The sequence below is a fragment of the Cyprinus carpio genome, chromosome A15, assembly GCF_018340385.1.
Source record: "Cyprinus carpio isolate SPL01 chromosome A15, ASM1834038v1, whole genome shotgun sequence".
In the NCBI taxonomy this organism is placed as follows: domain Eukaryota; kingdom Metazoa; phylum Chordata; class Actinopteri; order Cypriniformes; family Cyprinidae; genus Cyprinus; species Cyprinus carpio.
In genome coordinates, this window is record NC_056586.1 from 15789182 (window position 1) to 15806657 (window position 17476).

Consider the following 17476-nt stretch of genomic DNA (forward strand, 5'->3'; position numbering starts at 1 on the left):
AGGGCTGCATGAATAATCGTATACATGCTGCATGTTTCAGAGTGAAGCACAACACTGTGTTAACTTACACGCAAGCAGGTCATCTGTGTTTTCAGTGTCTCAGTAAATCCTGCTTCACCCAAACTCACTTTGGGTCGCTTATAATGTGGATTTCAAAATGCAACATGCACCAACCATCTTCCTATACTTGTAATGAAAAGCACTTATAAACTGGCTGTTATCACCAAAAAGAGAAGCTTTAAGGGCTCCCTGTGGTTTCTGCCACAATAACAACTTGATGTAATGTTCGAAATTAGGACTATAAATATACAGATGTCAAAATTGATTAAATTTGGTGTGATTTAAAATTCCTTACTGTAATATATTGTACCAGGTGACTTTTCAGCAAATAATAACAGTGATAATTAATTACAATTAATTTTAATACTTTTTAAATCAACTGACAGCTAATTATACCATGTATGTGGGCAAGAAGACCCAGATTTATATTCTCCCAAAATCTCTGCATTTGAACCCTCTAGAGTTTTTCAGTGGACAGTGCTCTGCTTTTAACGTATCATCACTAGAGAATGCAACTGATACATCTGCTGCATTCTTTACTCACACTGAGATAAGTGTGGACCAAATCTACTGTGGCTTCATCAAGAGCTTTCAGCACGCTCCCACACACACACAACACTCTCAACAGAACACCACAAAATAAAAAAACTTTTGTATCACCACAGGGCCGCCTTTCTGCTGGGTTTGTCCTTGATGTGGCTGAGATTGCACTGCAGTTACAAATTCTGGTGCTTTGCGTCATCTGCTCCCCACTGACCGATTCGGCTCCATTCTGCTCTCACTGTCCAAATGAAACACCCGTCATATCGCTCTGGGCATTTTGTTAGATTTCTGTTGAACTGTGACGGCCTAGATCTCAAAGACCTCGATTGGCTTTTCTGAAGATCTCCGAGAGCATACATCTTTAAAGCACTGACACAACAGCACACCTTTATTTCAAATTTACTCTAAACTCTTTGAGAATTAACCCAAAAACGATATAAATGTATTTGCGTTGCATCAGTAATTACTGTGATCAGTGTGGCATGGTGCTTCCTTAGTGGCTCCTGCTGTCAGCCAAGTTCTCAAAGACAAGATAGCTGTTGCCTAGCTTTATGCTGAATTTAATTGAGGGGTCATGGGAAAGGTTGAGTGTAGCTGTAAATTGTGGTTAACATCGCATCAGGTTTACTCGGTCCACACTCCCTGCCAAATCCAGTCAAAAAGCGCTGGCGGGGAAGTTCAAAGATGGCAAGCGAAAGAGAGTTATTTTCTCTGCAGATCCTCGTGGGGGGAAAGACTCAAACTACTTGGAGATACAAGCTAGATCAACACACCGTCCTCTCACAGGGAAAATACTCAGAATGTTCTGTTCCAAACATCTAGTGAGCTGCCTATAGAGATGGCATTTTAAGGCACCATCGATGCAAAAGCTGTGCCAAAAGGCAGCTTAATTATTTCCCATCTTAAGGCACCTAATTTTAACCAAGAATATTTTTAGGTGGCATCATATGTACATTTCACAGAGAATGCACTCCCAGAATGCTTTGCGGCAAGCTCACAAATTAACCCAAGCTGGCTTATGCTCACAAAGGCTGCATTAATTTGACCTGTATTATTGGTAAATATCATTACAGTTTAAAATAACTGTATTTCATTTGTATATGTTTTAAAATGTAATTTATTCCTGTAAAAAAGAGTTTTCAGTAGCAATTACTCCAATCTTCAGAAATGTCTTATTATTATCAATGTTAAAGATGGTTGTGCTGCTTAATGTTTTTTGTGAAAACATTGGTACTTTTTTTTCAGGATTCTTTGATGAATATGAAGTTCAAGAGAACAGCATTTATGTGATTTTTTTTCAGTCACTTTTGATCAATTGAATGCACCCCTGCTTATTTAAAAGTATTAACATCTTTTAAAAAATAAAATTACTGACCCCAAACCTTTAATAAATATATATATAAAATAATAAAAAAATAATATTTATTTATATATTTTATTTCTTGCCTTTTTTTTTTTTTACATTTATACCTATAAAAAAATATGAAAATTATGCATTGTTGCATATCAGTTACAATAAATAGATATACAGCAGACAAATAAATATTACTTATGAGGTTGCATATCAGTTAGGATGCCTAGCTAGACAGTAGGCAGCTAGCTAGGTTTTGGAACAGGGTTCGAGAGTCTGCTCTGAAAGAGAGTGGCAAATGGGGAGTTGAAAAAAGAGGGCAGATGAAGGGGCATGTTGTGCATGAGGATGCCGAAGTGGGATGCACAATGCACAAAGGTTAATAACAAACTCAACAGAACAACAATTATTTTACTGGATGTTTTTATGAATGCGAAATCAATTATATGAGCAAGGAAACAAGTGTTGAGTGTGATTGTGCCGTCAGGTGAGATGCGGAACATGAGGCCCAGCTGTGTCAGACCCAGATAGATTATTCATGCATTCAATAATTTGGCTGCCTTAATTAAGATTCACTCATTTGCATATGGTTCCTTTCGCATTTGTCATGTTTTCTCTCTCTCTCTCTCTCTCTCTCTCTCTCTCTCTCTCTCTATCTCTCTCTCTCTCTCTCTCTCTCTCTCTCTCTCTCTCATTGCGAGTGTCCCGGCTGCAGCGCTACACTGTACAAATGTGTAATTAATGACATACCAGATGTTTTGCTGGAGATGCAGTCAACATAATTCATTAAGGCCCGAGCACCAGTGGTACGAGGACCCTCGTGGAATTGCTCTGTTTATTCTTCCTCTTCTTCTTCTCCAAAGTGAATTGCATTTTTGGGGTCCTAAATATGCTCAAAAACTCACAAAACTTTGCACACGCGTCAAAACTGGTAAAAATTTGCATCTGATATGGGTTTCAGAATTGGGTGTGGCAAAATGGCTCGATAGCATCACCTATAAAATTTAAACAAAGTGCTCCTCCTTACATGTACAACATTCAGTACTTGTATGTAATGTCCCAATACCTACAAAAAAGTCTCATGGAGCGAAGTCATAAACGCAACAGAAAGTCAGCCATTTTGAATTTCGTCTACGATTTTTGTGCAGTTTTTGCCATTTTTCAGGCCTTATACTTTATCGAATCATCTTCAAATTTGGTGAGTGTAATCATAACGAGCTCCTCCTAGAGATTTAATGACATCGAAATTATATTTGGTCAGTCTAATCTAAAGGCCTTTGGGATGTTAAATTGCAAATATCTTGAGTTTTCGTTAAAGGCCTTGCACATGGCGGAATGACAAAATTTGATGTTTCACCATGGAAAATTACATTGTTGTAACTCAGCCATACAATGTCCGATCTGCCCCAAACTTTACATGTTTGATAAGAGTTCTTGGCCTGAAAATATCTACATTCCAATATTTGAAATCTATTAGATTTCCAAAGTAACCTTCCCAATGATTCATATACATACACTTAATTTCTTCAATATAATGTATATATCAACTTTTAATTTTATTACAAATTTGATTATTGATTTAATATGAGCCTTGAAATATAAACTCAAAAACAGAAAAAAAAAAATAACTAACAACTGCAATCTATATTACATTTTACTTGTGATTACGTACCGCTCTTGATAATCTTAATACCAGGTGTACATGGCACCATTGATTGAGCAGCAGAGGAACACGTAGGTGTGTCTGGAGTCATTCTGGTCTGCTGCGAAGCCCATACATCCCCACCCTTATAATCTTCAAATGACCAAATTTATTAATGAACATACGGGACATTATCAGCTAGACATCAAATGAGACATATAGGGAGGGAAAATTAGCGAGGAGGGAGCCAACCACAGCTGTTCAGCCCAGAAAAAACCAAAAAAAAATACAAAAAACAAATCAAACACACCTCTAACACCCACTATCTAATATTTACAATCATCTCTTACGTTCTTGCATGCATCTTCTTACAAGCAATCACTGACCTGCCACAGGTTGCATCTGAACACATCTGTACTCTAATAACAGGTCCATAACAACATCTTAACTCTAAAAATAATACTAAAACATCACTCCATAACCATAAATAAAACTAAAACACTCTTATAGAAACAAAACATCAATGCACGGCGCACTCCCAATTACCTGAGAACATGGGGCGTAATGAAGGCTGATGAATTCATTTAGCAGGTAGGGTTTCTCACGCTGAATGTGCTGGGCTATGAATCAGAGAAAGAGGGGAGAGAGGTGCACAGGTGACAGCTGGCATACCTGCACAAAGTATTTCATAGATTTAGCTGCACAGCAGGGAATGCTTGATATATCAGAGCCAGTCAACGTCTGGGATTCCCATAAGTGCTACAGCCCTCTACTGGAGTTATAGTGCACAGCTGTGCAGGACCGTCATGATTTAAGTAGCTGTTCATGTCATGCTGTTCATGAGCTGTTAATTACATTTTATATATAGCCTACATATTGATATATCTATAGTATATATATATAGTTATATATATATATATTAATGAATATGTGTTTTTAAACTAAAAGAAATATATATATATTCTTTTTTAATTATATATTTATATTTATTAATATATTTAATGTCTGTTTTTATTGTATTAGAATTTACATGTATTTAATGAATATGTGTGTTTGAACTAAATGGTTAAGTTAATAATTCAATGACTCACTCATATAGTCAGTCACTTGTTTCTTTCATTAATGAATTACTATTTTTGAATAAATCAAATGACTCACTCTTAAAGACAGACAGTTGTTACCACATACTGGCATGGCAGTGTAACCAGTAGAAAGAGTCACTGAACACCATGTAGCACTGTTGTTCTCTAACATATTAATATATAAATTGTATATAATTTATACTTATGTTTGACAACCATGATTCACACAAAATTAACTCCAGTACTCTCTATAATTTATATATATAACATTCATAGTTTGCTGCATTTAATTATGCAAGTAATTATTAGAAAATTTATGTGGAAAAAACATGCTATTAATTATTGCCCGTACATACATTTTGGGAATACCTACCATTGGAGAAATTCAAGCTTAAAGTACCACCTTCCTGTTTTTGTTGTTTCTGGACTTTATTTGATCCACGTCTAATGGAATCACTATTGGAAGTGCAATGCAAATCATAAGGATTTGTTAATGTCTTTGTGAATCTTAAATTCAGCAGCCTTTTTATGTGTTGCATCTTTATTTGAATCAATTTAAATGAGATATAGTCCTGATTGACCATGAGCTGTTGAATTGTTTTATAAATGTTTCTCTGATTTTTTCCTGCATTTGGCTTTGGATTTGGCTGCAGAACTCTGTGTGGTGGTTGCGTGCACCTCAGAGAGTCACAGCCTTTAACAGGCTGGTAATAAATCAAGGCTGTCTCATCCCCCCAGGCACCAAGCCAGAACTCAGACCAATATTTAACTTTCTAATTAAAGAAGAATTCTGCAAAAATAGAGGGACTAATTTCTCTCCATTATTTGAGAAGGCATCATCCTCCAGTGTTGACAATCCAAATAAAAGTTTAGTCTCTTCAGTTTGACTGGCTTTTCCCAGTGCCAACATCATGCAGAAGTAACTGGGGCTTATCAACCTTCATCTCAGGAAAGTTTAAACAAATGGCTGTGGACTAAAGGCCAATCTGGAATCTCTTGTGGCTCCGTAGTGGATTATATTCCATGTAGAAACACCACTCCCACTCCAGTCAATCTATCTATCTATCTAGCTGGCTATCTAGCTAGCTATCTGTCTGTCTGTCTGTCTCTCTCTCTCTCTCTCTCTCTCTCTCTCTATCTATCTCTCTCTATATATATATATATATATATATATATATATATATATATATAAACTGTAATGACTGCTGAAAATTCATCTTTGTCATCAGAAATTATGATAAAATTTTAAAATGTAAGTAATTATATTTTAAATTGTAAGGTTATTTTAAAAAAGAAGAGACTTCTTTCAAAATCATCAAATATTTTTAATTATTCCAAACTTTTGACCAATAGCAAATAAACACTACTGTTCAAAGTTTGTTTGTTTTTTTCTCAAGAAATTAATAGTTTTAATCAGCAAATATGCATTAAATTGATCAAAAGTGACAGTAAAGACTTCTGCATTGTTATAAAAGATCTCCATTTAAAAAAAGGACACTTCAAAATATATTAAATTAAGAATAATTATTTTAAATTGTAATAATATTTCACAATATCACTGGTTTACTGTTTTTTTTTTTATCAAATAAACGTCTTGTTTAGCATAAAAGACTACTTTCAGAGAAAAAACTAATTAGAGAGACCAAAATTTTGATCACTAATATATTTACAGTATGTATATGTACATACTTTTTACATTTTAATACTTTATTAGATTATTGAAACTTATATTTACTTTTTAGCTTTACTTTAAAGAACTGTAAGTTTTGAGGACACGCAAGGGTTACTGTGTCCTGGGCACAAAGCTGTTTTTAGTATGTCAAGCATAGGCCCATTGTGCCCAGCCCTCGGCACAGGGGATTTGATTGGAAATGGTGTTTTTTCCAGCAGGGCAATCATTCGGGTAGATGATTCTCCGCTAAACAGACATGGGGCAGAGGAAGGAAGACAGGCTTCTGTGTGCCGCTTCAGAATTTGTTCACTCTGACGCATGAAAACAGTTGTTCTCAGTTGTGGCCTGTCAACCATTTAAATTACAGATAGTTACAGATAGGCTCGGTTTGCGTGACAGATGATGGATCATAATGTGTTAGTTTTCCAAAGAATTGGCAGATGCAAAATTCTTCACAAAATACTCCCATTTATCTCTCAAGCAAACAGAATCAAATGCATCTTCACGGCTTTCACCAGCAGAAAAGTATTTGAACCATGTCTGAGTTTCAGAGAATGTCTTGATTGACATTTCTTTTTTTAAAAAGCCAGCATTTGTCACTTCCTTTTCGCTGTGCTGAGCGGAGGACAACGTGTCGGCGAGCCCCATATGAGAGTTTAATGCATTCTGATGGCGGCTGTGCTGTCGGCCAAGTCAAGCTGAGCCTGTTTTTGTGATTAAACAAAATGAAATTACTGCCAGCAAATGGAAAGCATGATTGATTTTCTCAGCAGATACGGTGTGCGGCTACGCAAAGGCTTGTTTAACTTTATCACAACAAATCCAATAAGGGCTGACACAGTTTCACTCTCTCCGGTCCTCAGAGCAGGTCAGGAGTTCTTGTGGTTTAAATGTGTCTCCCAGGGGAAATACATACAAAGATTTTCCTGCATACAGTATTAGAGGGCTGTTGACAGTTATGACAATAATATACATTCAATCCATATAGAACAGTAGGTGTATGTGTTCCTGCATGTGTGTAAGCCATAATTTAACCATCCTGTCTTCATTTTGCTTGAATGTAACCATTCTGCCTCATGCTGCAGCAGAACGGAGATGATTAATTATTCCCCTCTCCTCAGTAATGACTTCCATTACTGCCCACTTGTGATTAATTAGTGACAAGATAGAGTGTGTATGCCACATCCCTCCCTGACTGAATCGCACTCCCTCCAGTAGTGACTGGCCAGACTGGCTGGGTTTGGTGGACGTCAGCCACAGTTACAGATCACATTCACATAAAGAAATAGAGAGATATATGCTGTAATATACCTCAATATGTCTGTATTTTGTAGTGTAGGCTGATTATTTGTGCAGCAGTGAAGCAGATGATGTCAAGGTAAAGCTTTTCATTGACATTTCTTTTGTAGACTGGGGTTTTTGTCACCTTTGTGTAAGGCTGACAGGCATCTTCAAGGCATTACAAAGTGTTCTGAAGGTCATATATTCCCCAGGCTTTTGAGCAATAGACTTGGATTCCCCTCAGGTTTAAAAAATGAAACTTTTTGCTTTTATATTTGATATGATCCAAAACTGAAGTATGGAGGGGAAAGCCAGTTCTAGTGGCTATGGAAAATTCCTACTAATATTTCTATTAAATATAATATAAACTTTTATTATTATTTTTTTTTTTTTCATTTTAATTATTTACTTTATTTATTTATTTATTCTATTTCAAAAAAGTGATGTTCTTTTTAAACGTTATATTCATAATAGAATTCTTTCCACAAAAACATATTAAGCAGCCCAACTGTTTTCAACATTGAATTGTTTCTTGAAATGTTTTCAGTTTTAATATTTAAAAATGTAATTTTATTGCCATCACAGGAATACATTACATTTTACTAAAATTAATTAAGAAACTTGTATTGAAAATTGCAATAAAAAATAAAAATTTAAAATCAGTATGAACAAATAAATGTAGCCTTGGTGGAATCGTATGTATTTAATGTACCTGTAATATAAATATTTTATGTTTCTGTCCTGTGTTTTCAGTTGTAAAAATGAAAGCAAGTTTTCAGTCTTTTATTCTCCTCTCAATTTAGCTTAGAAGTGATGATGTCTAGGACATGGATGTGTATACGTTTAACCCTAATAAATTTATAAATTGGAAAAATGGTCATTTAAAATGGTAATAAGGTTTTTTTTAAATATAAAATGCAAAATCTACAATAATTTCACAACAAAATTCAAAGCATGTCCGACAATTTGTTACAAGGACGCTGCCAAATGTTCTTTCTCTCTGGCTCCTGAATATCAGGAAACTGATTTTCCACCTATTTCCAAACATGAGCTAGGAGGAGTTGTTTCCCCCGCTGCTGAATCATTTGCTCATGAGTGAAATGAATGTGGTATGTGATTGCATGGCTATCGAAACTATGCACAAAAAGCAGTGGGAAAACATTAAACAGCAGAAAAGATTGCATTTGCAGCAGGGAAGAGAGAAAAGCAGTGAGGCCTGAAAATAAGGACGAGAGGAAGACAAGTAAGAGGGGAGCTCAGAAATCTGTCAGAGCCCCTGGTATTGCTTTGAGGTGAGACCTGAACATCTGGAATTGAGGATTAGTCTGGTATTGACCTGTTGTGTATTATCTGCTCACAGTCTTCACATGGAAAAAAACGACCTGCTGACTTTTTACGATGGAGATGACCTGACTGCGAAGATACTGGGCCAGTACAGTGGTTCCCGTCCTCGGTTCAAACTCTACACCTCTATGGCTGATGTGACCATCCAGTTCCAGTCAGACCCTGCTACCAACATCTACGGCTACAACAATGGCTTTGTGGTGCACTTTTTCGGTAAAGACCTATTTAACCATTTCTTCTGCACTTTCTCAGCATCAAGCATGTAACCATTCAAAAGTTTGGTGTCAGTAAGATTTAAAAAAAAGAAGATAATACTGTTTTTCAGCAAGAATGCATTAAATTGATCAAAAGTGACAGTAAATACATTTATAATGATAAACAAAAGATTTCTATTTCAAATAAATGCTGTACTTTTGAACGTTCTATTCATCAGAGAATCCTGAAAAAAAGGTATTTACATTTCCACAAAATAATAATAATATTAAGCAGCTCAACTGTTTTCAACATTATTAATAATAAGAAATGTTTCTTGAGCACCTAATCAGCATATTAGAATGATTTCTGATTTCATGTGACACTGAAGACTGGAGTAAAAACTGCTGAAAATTCAGCTTTGCCATTGCCATTCTTAAAATACTGTTCTATTAAATTGTAACAATATTTCTCAATATTCCTGTTTTTACTGTATTTTTGATCAAACAAATGCAGCCTTGCTAAACATAAGAGAAAAAAATACTAATCTAAATTTAGTTTGAAAAAGCTCATTAATTATCTTCTTCTGAGATTTATTTGAGGTGCCGCAGGGATTGCCAATCTCAGTCTGATGAAAAGGTTGTGAGGAGACGAAATAGGGAGAGGGAGGTTATAAGAGTGAGAGCCACAACTGGTTTAGTCCTCACCTTTCCTGGGGATGAAGTGAAGGTCATTCCATCAGCTTCTCTTGGTGGCTGACTATTGCACAAGATCAGATAAAATGTAATAAGTTCTATTTGGAGGGTGGAGTACTGCAGATTATTCATAGAGCAGACTGAAATGGACTGTTTTTCTATTTCCTTCAATCAGCACAGAGGGAAGATTCCACCAGCAGCTCCTGCATGTGCAGGGGATTTGGCTTTGCAGAGGCGCTAACAATTACAGTGCATGTTTGTACTCATTAGCCGCATTTGCCGGGTGCAATGCCCTCACCAGCTCTGCCACGCTAAGAATGGACATCAGAAAAATGCCTGCCAGCTGTCTTGTGCTGATCTATTCAAATTTTTAATCACAGCCAAGCTGATTCCTAGCATTTGATTTATCAGTCATTAGGCACAACACCTGTGGTTTGTTTAGGGACATGGTGAGAAACAAAGAAATTGTTTTGCAAGCATTACTGAACATTCTGTCTCTTTTTCCCCCGCTCTTGCTCTACTAATCAAACTAACGGAGTCTCACTTCATAGGAAAGAAATACCTCATCATTTGCACACTCTCATGTTGTTCCAAACCTGAATGACTTTCTTTTTTCTGTGGAACTCAAAAGAAGATTTTTCATAGAATATTATGTCCATATAATGAAGGTCAGTGGGGTCCAAAAACAGCATTGAGCTTCAATGACTTCCATTATATGGACAAAAAAAAAACATTTTTCAAAATAACTTCTTTTATGTTCTAAAGAAAATAGATTTGAAATGGAATAAAATAAGAATAATAAAACAATAACAATCAATTTTTAATTCAACAAAAAAACTGATATATTTCAGACATTGTAAGATTAAATGAGATCTCACAGGTGTCTCAGTCTTAGAAAAGCAGTCAGAATAAATGGTGAAAATGTTAGAAATTTGTTTAATGTCATTTAGCTGTATACTCTCACTGTATGTAAGCAATTGTCTCATTTGTCTTATTCAAGACAAACTGATTCTCCTAAGGTATTTTTGGAGAAATATGTGAGGAAAAGTCGATGCAGCAAGATCTCATTAAGTCTTCTGAGCCATGAAAGAGCAACCGCTGAGCGATAAAATGTTCCTCTTTGCAGAGGTTCCCCGTAATGACACCTGTCCAGAGCTTCCGGAGATCTCCAACGGCTGGAAGACCACATCTCACCCTGACCTGGTGCACGGCACAGTGGTGACCTATCAGTGTTACCCAGGTTTTGAGGTGGTGGGCACCGAAATGCTCATGTGTCAGTGGGACCTGACTTGGAGCGGAGACTTGCCTAGATGTGAAAGAGGTGAAAACACACACACACACACTCAATGATAACCAGTCTCTCTAAAATCCATTTTCACCCCACTTCCAAACCAACACGCACTGTCTATTGATCAAGAGCAATGCTGTGCTCCGAAACAAGATGAGATTTTGAATTCCATTTGAGGGGGGAATTTCACAAGTGCCTGTTCGCCTCCGCAACTCGGTCACATTCAAGGACGGGCGAAAAGTGAAGGAGGGCTTTGTGGGTAATCACTCACTTTTCTTTCGAGGGTGACTTCACGGATGAAGTATCATTTCACTTCACAGTCTTCATGCATCTTCCTCTCTTTGCTTCCACCTTATGTGATTTTTGTAATTTTGCAAGAATTTTTATTTTACTCTCCACCCCCTGGTGAGTCCACAATGACATCCCACTGATGAACAGTGTGTTTCATCAACAAATTTCAAATCAGAGCAGCTCCCTGACTTATTGTTTTAGCCAAAGTCACTTCAGTGCTTGAAATTAAATCTCGTCGCCTGGTTATTGTGCTGCTTGGGCTTACTCTGTGTGAATGTGTAACACTGCAGGCTCCCAGGACGTCCAGAGGCATTTGTCGTTTCAAGTATCAGCAGACAGGAGACCGAATGACCCTGGGGTCTAGGTTCTGCTGCTGTCCCTGACAAAAACAGTAGCAGCAACAGCAGGCCAAAAGCAGCAGGGACCGTTATCCGGTTCAAAGCTTCTCACCGGCCACGCAAACATCATTAACTCACTCGTATCTCCCGTGCCCTTTTCTTGCCCCTCTACTGCTGAGGAGAGAATTGGGTTTGCAGCTGGGCAGGCTGGAGCGAAGTAATCTTTTTATTATACTGCACTGTGTCCGTACACTGCCCCTGAGATCAAAGTCACATGTTCTTCATGCCTCATACTTTCTGGATGTGATGAGCAGTGGCCCCTGGCACTTTGTGGAACCACAAGTATAATGTGGAGAACATTGAAACCTGAAAGCATACTGTTAAAATGTATCTTAAATGCCACATATATTGCTTTGGGAATTTAAATGCGTAATTATAGTCTAAAAACGAGCTAACATGTAAAAAAATATTATTATTATTTTAAATGCATGAATAACAAAGTAAAATGGCTGTAAATTCATTCGGATCCAAAAGCAGTGTTTGCGCAACAAATATTTGTATGTAAGTCAATGGTGCCACCCTCAGGTGAAAATAAGAACTACAATACAATTCAACTAATTAGTTGACAGTCACATTGAATGCCTAACACAGGGGTCACTAAACTCTGTCTTGGAGGGCCAGTGTCCTGCAGAGTTTAGCTCCAACCCTAATTTAACACATCTGAACCAGCTCATCAAGGTCTTACTAGGTATTCTTGAAACTTCCAGGCAGGTGTGTTGAAGCAAGTTGAAGCTAAACTCACCAGGACCGAGTTTGGAGACCCCTGGCCTTACATATAAGATTCATGAATATTGCCATATAAAATGTAATATTTTAAGTGTGACTTATAATAGCACATTTATACTGCCATGTTAATGTATTTACATATTTTATTATTATGCTTACTTTATAAAACCATTAAAATAATCATTATTGATGTACAAACTCATATATCATAGATCTAAGATGTACAGTACTGACCATTCCAAACTCAACAATAGAGAAATACAATACTGTTTCAGTATAAACAATAAACTCTGTGGCCTGCTGCTCTTTCTTTTCCAGTCCTGTCATGCCCGGATCCAGGCACGGTGGAAGCCCCACCAGTCACAAGTTCGCAGGGTGGGATGTCAGGCCCCGCGTCTCATCGTAGCTTTAGGCTACTGTCCAGTACATCTGTAACAAAGGCTACTCGCTGTCAGGAAACAGCCTCCTCTCCTGCTACCCATCGTGACTCCACCCACCGGCCCCAAGTGGAGAAGGCGAGAAAACTGCCCAAATGCATTCTCGTCCATACACACAGACAAATATAGAGGGTGTTAAAATCCAACATATACATACCTACACACAGACAAATATAGAGGGTGTTAACTGAATAAAACATATGATTTAATCAACTTGCAATGAAGTCTTCACAGTGTAGTTTACATTGTTAACTACACTGTAGTTATTTTATTGAACTTTTTTTGTAAATTTGTTCATTCTATTTACAGAAATAATAGAATAAAACTAAATAATCCATATTCTTTTTTCTTTCTTTTTTTATTATTATTTTTTTTTATTATTATTATGTTTTGGCTTGGTTTGGTTTTGGTTTCTTTTTGATGACAAGGTTTCAGTCTATTCACAAAAATAGTTGTATATCATTAATCCATACCTCAATGTTTCATTCTATTTACAAAAACAAGTCTAGTTTATAACTAACAAATACACTTTTTTTCTGTTCTTTCTTTTTTAGTTATTTTTGTTTTCTTTTGTTTACAAGGACTTTTTAGTTATTTGTTTGTTTTACCGGTGTTTGTGTTTGGTTTTGCAAAGTCTCTATTCTGTTTTTTTTGTTTTGTTTTTTTTTTTTTACAAGGCCTTTTTTTCTATTTTACAGAAGTGGGGTTTTTTTTTTTTTTGATAACTTAACTAAATCAATATTTGTTTTGTTATGTTTGTTGTGTGTTGTTTGTTTTTGTTTTGTTTTGTTTGTTTTGTTTTGGGGTTGTTTTGTGTGTGGTTTTGATTTGTTTGTTCGGTTTTTTGATTTTCGGTGTTTGTTTTTTTGTTGTTGTTGTTGTTTCCGTTTAAAGAAAGTAGTAGTTTAGAACGAACTAATCTGTATTTGTTTTTTTTGTTTTTTTGTTGTTGTTGTTGTTTGTTTGTTTGTTTGTTTTTTTTTGTTTTGATTCGTTTTCATTTTTATTTTATTCTAAATTTAGAATGTCATTTTTAATTTTATTCTAAAATTTAGTTCTTGTTGGATGTGTATTTGGAATGACCTAATTCCCGTATGAAAGTATTTGTGGATGTGTGTATATTTGTGTTCCGGCCATAAGGCAGTTGTATGAGGTCCCGTGTAGGAACCCGCACTCCCCTCCCTTGACACCCATTCAGAGCTCGAGAGAAGCATGTGTATGTCAGGCTGTGGAGAAACTGTTGCGCTTCTCCTGCATGAGTGGGTATGAGCTCCAGGGTGAGACCTGTTGCTCCCGCGGTGTCCCGGGGCATCCCCTCAAATGGAAGCCATCCTCCCCCGCTGTGCAAAGGTAGTCTGTGTGTTTTGCAGTGTTCATAATGTGTGATCTGCATACTATATCTTTCACATAAGGTCTCTTTCCTGTCTGCAGTGGATGTTTATTTATTGATATGTTGCTTCTCTTCGGGGTAGGGAGTGTTTGTTTTGAATAATTGCTATGACAAGCAACATTTTCTCAGTTGTTAAAAGCTCTCACTTTTCTCCCAGCAGTAGCATTGGAGTACATAGATGAACGCAGACTGGATGGTAAGAACCTTTGTATATTAGAAATGCACATAAATTTGTCATTTGGCATACAGATTAACTTATTTTATGTATTTGCTATACTTTGTTACTTTGTCCCAAAGCAGTGGCCAGTGCAGACTTCAGTATGGAGGGAGCCAGTGTGGCTGTTTCCATTTTTATCCCAGTGGCCATAATCATAATTATCATCATGTCAATATATAAATAAATCAAAATTAAATCACAAATTATGCTTTAAAATTTCTTTTTGTTTTGTTTTGTTTTGTTTTGTTTTGTTTTGTTTTGTTTTGTTTTGTTTTTGTTTTAAATTAATTAATATTAATTTACAAAGGATGCTTTAAAATTTCTATTACTGATAAATGCTGTTCTTTTGAACTTTCGTTTCATCATTAAATCCTAAGACAAATTCTATCTGTTTCCAAAAAAAAAAAAAAAAAAAAACATATTAAGCAGCACAACTGTTTTCAACATTGATGATAATAAGAAATGTTTCTTGTGCAGCAAATCAGCATCACAGTGATACATTACATTTTAAAATAAATTCACATATAAAATAGTTATTTAAGTTGTAATAATATTTCACAATATTACTGCTTTTACAGTTAAATAGAAGTTAAGAAGTTCAATATAATTTATTTGCATTTATTGAAATTTTTACTTTGTTTGTGACAATTGTGGTTATAGTTTAGTTCAGATGTCCCTCCTGTGGTTCAGACCATTGCAAGTCACGTGGATTGTCATCATATGTTTGTTCTCAGGGTGCAAGGCAAGTCTCTACGACTCTCCATGTCCACATCACCACAATATGATCACATCAGGGGAGAGTCAGCTTTTGAAAACCCCATCTATGAAACTGCAGTAAGTAAAGCATGTATTTACCAACAGGGTACATTCATCACCGACCACCTCATCACTTGTAATAGAAACCTATTCCCACCCATCGCATCCATTAGTAGTGATATTTCATGGCAGGACTGAGAGGTACTCATGTGTTCAGTCTTACAGGTGCACATCTGCACTTTGAACGCCATCTGCGTTGCCATATTGTGGGTTCATTTCTGTTATCTAATTAGCTGTAAAGTGCCATTCTGGAATTGAAATGAAGAGATGCATGGAGCCACGCCCTCATCATCTCATCATTAGCGATCACACATGGTTTTATCACTGGGCCAGAACACCAAAGAGGAAGTTACACATTTACCTATTTATTGCAGAGTCTGTAAGCATATCACCAGCCACCTCTGCTTCACCTGCTCTGATTGTTCAACATTCAGTTCAAGATTAACATTCAACCTACAGATTAAAATTGTCATCATTTGTTTATATTCATGTTGCGCCAAACTTCTGTGAAGCACAAAAGGGAGACATTTAGCACAATATCTTGCTATTGCTGCTGAACTCCAAAAATTAAAAAATATGAAGAAAAAAAATTATCTGATGCTTTTTGACACATATTACCTTGCTCAATCACTTACATTTGCACATTCTTTCCTCTCTCATCCCTGAAGAACAATGAGGTGAGATTTTGACTGTCAGTACTTTACACATACTCATTCTCCCCATCCCCATGCCTCCATCATCCATCATGAGACACAAACTTAATCCCACCCCCAATCACTTATGAGCTGTGCTAGTGTCCCTCTGTGTGGTGTTGCACTCATAACACAGTCCCAGCAGCACTCACTGCCTGCATATACTAAACCGTTCAATAACAGTTTCTGGCCCCCAGGGCAAAGTCTGCATTTGACTGTAAGTGTGTGTGGTTGGACAGATGAGTGTCTGTGTACTGTATGTTGTTCATGTATATGTGCCGGTTCTTCTTGCACTAATTGCCCATGCAAACAAAATCACACCACCATTATATGAAGACAAACCAAACACAAGCATCAATCAAAAGTATCGACAATACAGACTATATAAAGCTTTAGAAATTAAAAAGTCTCGACTTACAAAAAACTGATTACAAAAAGCAGAGCCAATCAATATTGCGTTTTAGATATTTAATTTCAGGATTATAAAGTTCATATTTTTTAATTATCACACATGCTATTGATTACTCATGCTCAAAAACATCTCAAAAACATCAGAAGGTGTTTTAATACTTATTTAGTAATTTACATTGTGTTCATTTGTTGGATAACATCACAATATCACTTCATGAATCACACATTGTTTTCCGAGCAAAATTGCCTGAAAGTTTTTTCCTCCTCAACACCTTCCCCATTATGTTTTTCCATTGCTGATTTTGGCCCTACGTTTTTTTTTTTTTTTTTTAAGTTTTCATGCCTTAAGTTGCATGGTATTTTTTGATTTTGTACAGAGACCTATTGGATTCAAAAGCAGCCACCAGAGGTTACTCTCTAGGATTCTGTTGTAAAGAAACTGAGAGCCTGTAAGGAAAGATGTTGTGACAATGGAATAGCGTCACATGGACAAGGCCGAGAAGGTTTGAACCACTGGTGTATAGGGTGTCTCCGTTTTTAGCATCTCTTTTGTGTTCTTTTCACAGCCATCATTTGTTTTGCTACATATTCCTACTCTCACATAATAACTTGACATATACATGCATAGAAATGTTAAATATATTAAATGTTATGTTTTTTGTTTGTTTGGTCCACAGGATACGAGAGAATACGAAGTCTCCATTTAAATAAAACAAAGCTTGTTTCAGCACGGAGGACTGCAAGCCTTTCTCTCCTTGTGGAAGATCTCTCAGTTCCTTTCACATCTTGTGTAGCCAACTCTACTCTTAATCTCACCTACCTTCTCATATTTTTCCATCTGCTGTAAATATCGCCTTGCTTCTGAGGACTTCCGCAAGTGAAGAGTGTGGACAACATGATATTATTTTTGTAGAGCTTCAATAGCCATGGCCACCCTACCAAAGAATT

At 36.4% G+C, this 17476-nt stretch overlaps 1 protein-coding gene and 2 long non-coding RNA genes across 3 annotated transcripts in view; all 3 read left to right on the top strand.

The window, feature by feature from the left end:
- Positions 1-13052, top strand: part of LOC109104359 (seizure protein 6-like) — a 152893-nt gene extending 139841 nt beyond the window's left edge. Inside the window, 4 exon segments of the mRNA XM_042771699.1 lie at positions 8992-9188; positions 10989-11183; positions 12884-12966; positions 12969-13052. Of these exon segments, the coding sequence (XP_042627633.1) occupies positions 8992-9188; positions 10989-11183; positions 12884-12966; positions 12969-13052 (559 nt within the window).
- Positions 13053-14295: 1243 nt separating this feature from the next.
- LOC122147704 lies at positions 14296-14787 on the top strand. Its single transcript, XR_006161754.1, has 3 exons — positions 14296-14352; positions 14550-14588; positions 14690-14787. It is a non-coding gene; the product is annotated as an uncharacterized LOC122147704 (long non-coding RNA).
- A 380-nt stretch (positions 14788-15167) lies between these two features.
- On the top strand, positions 15168-17236 carry LOC109103241. The gene is made up of 3 exons (XR_002020003.2): positions 15168-15443; positions 16094-16102; positions 17206-17236. It is a non-coding gene; the product is annotated as an uncharacterized LOC109103241 (long non-coding RNA).
- The last annotated feature ends 240 nt before the right edge of the window (positions 17237-17476 follow it).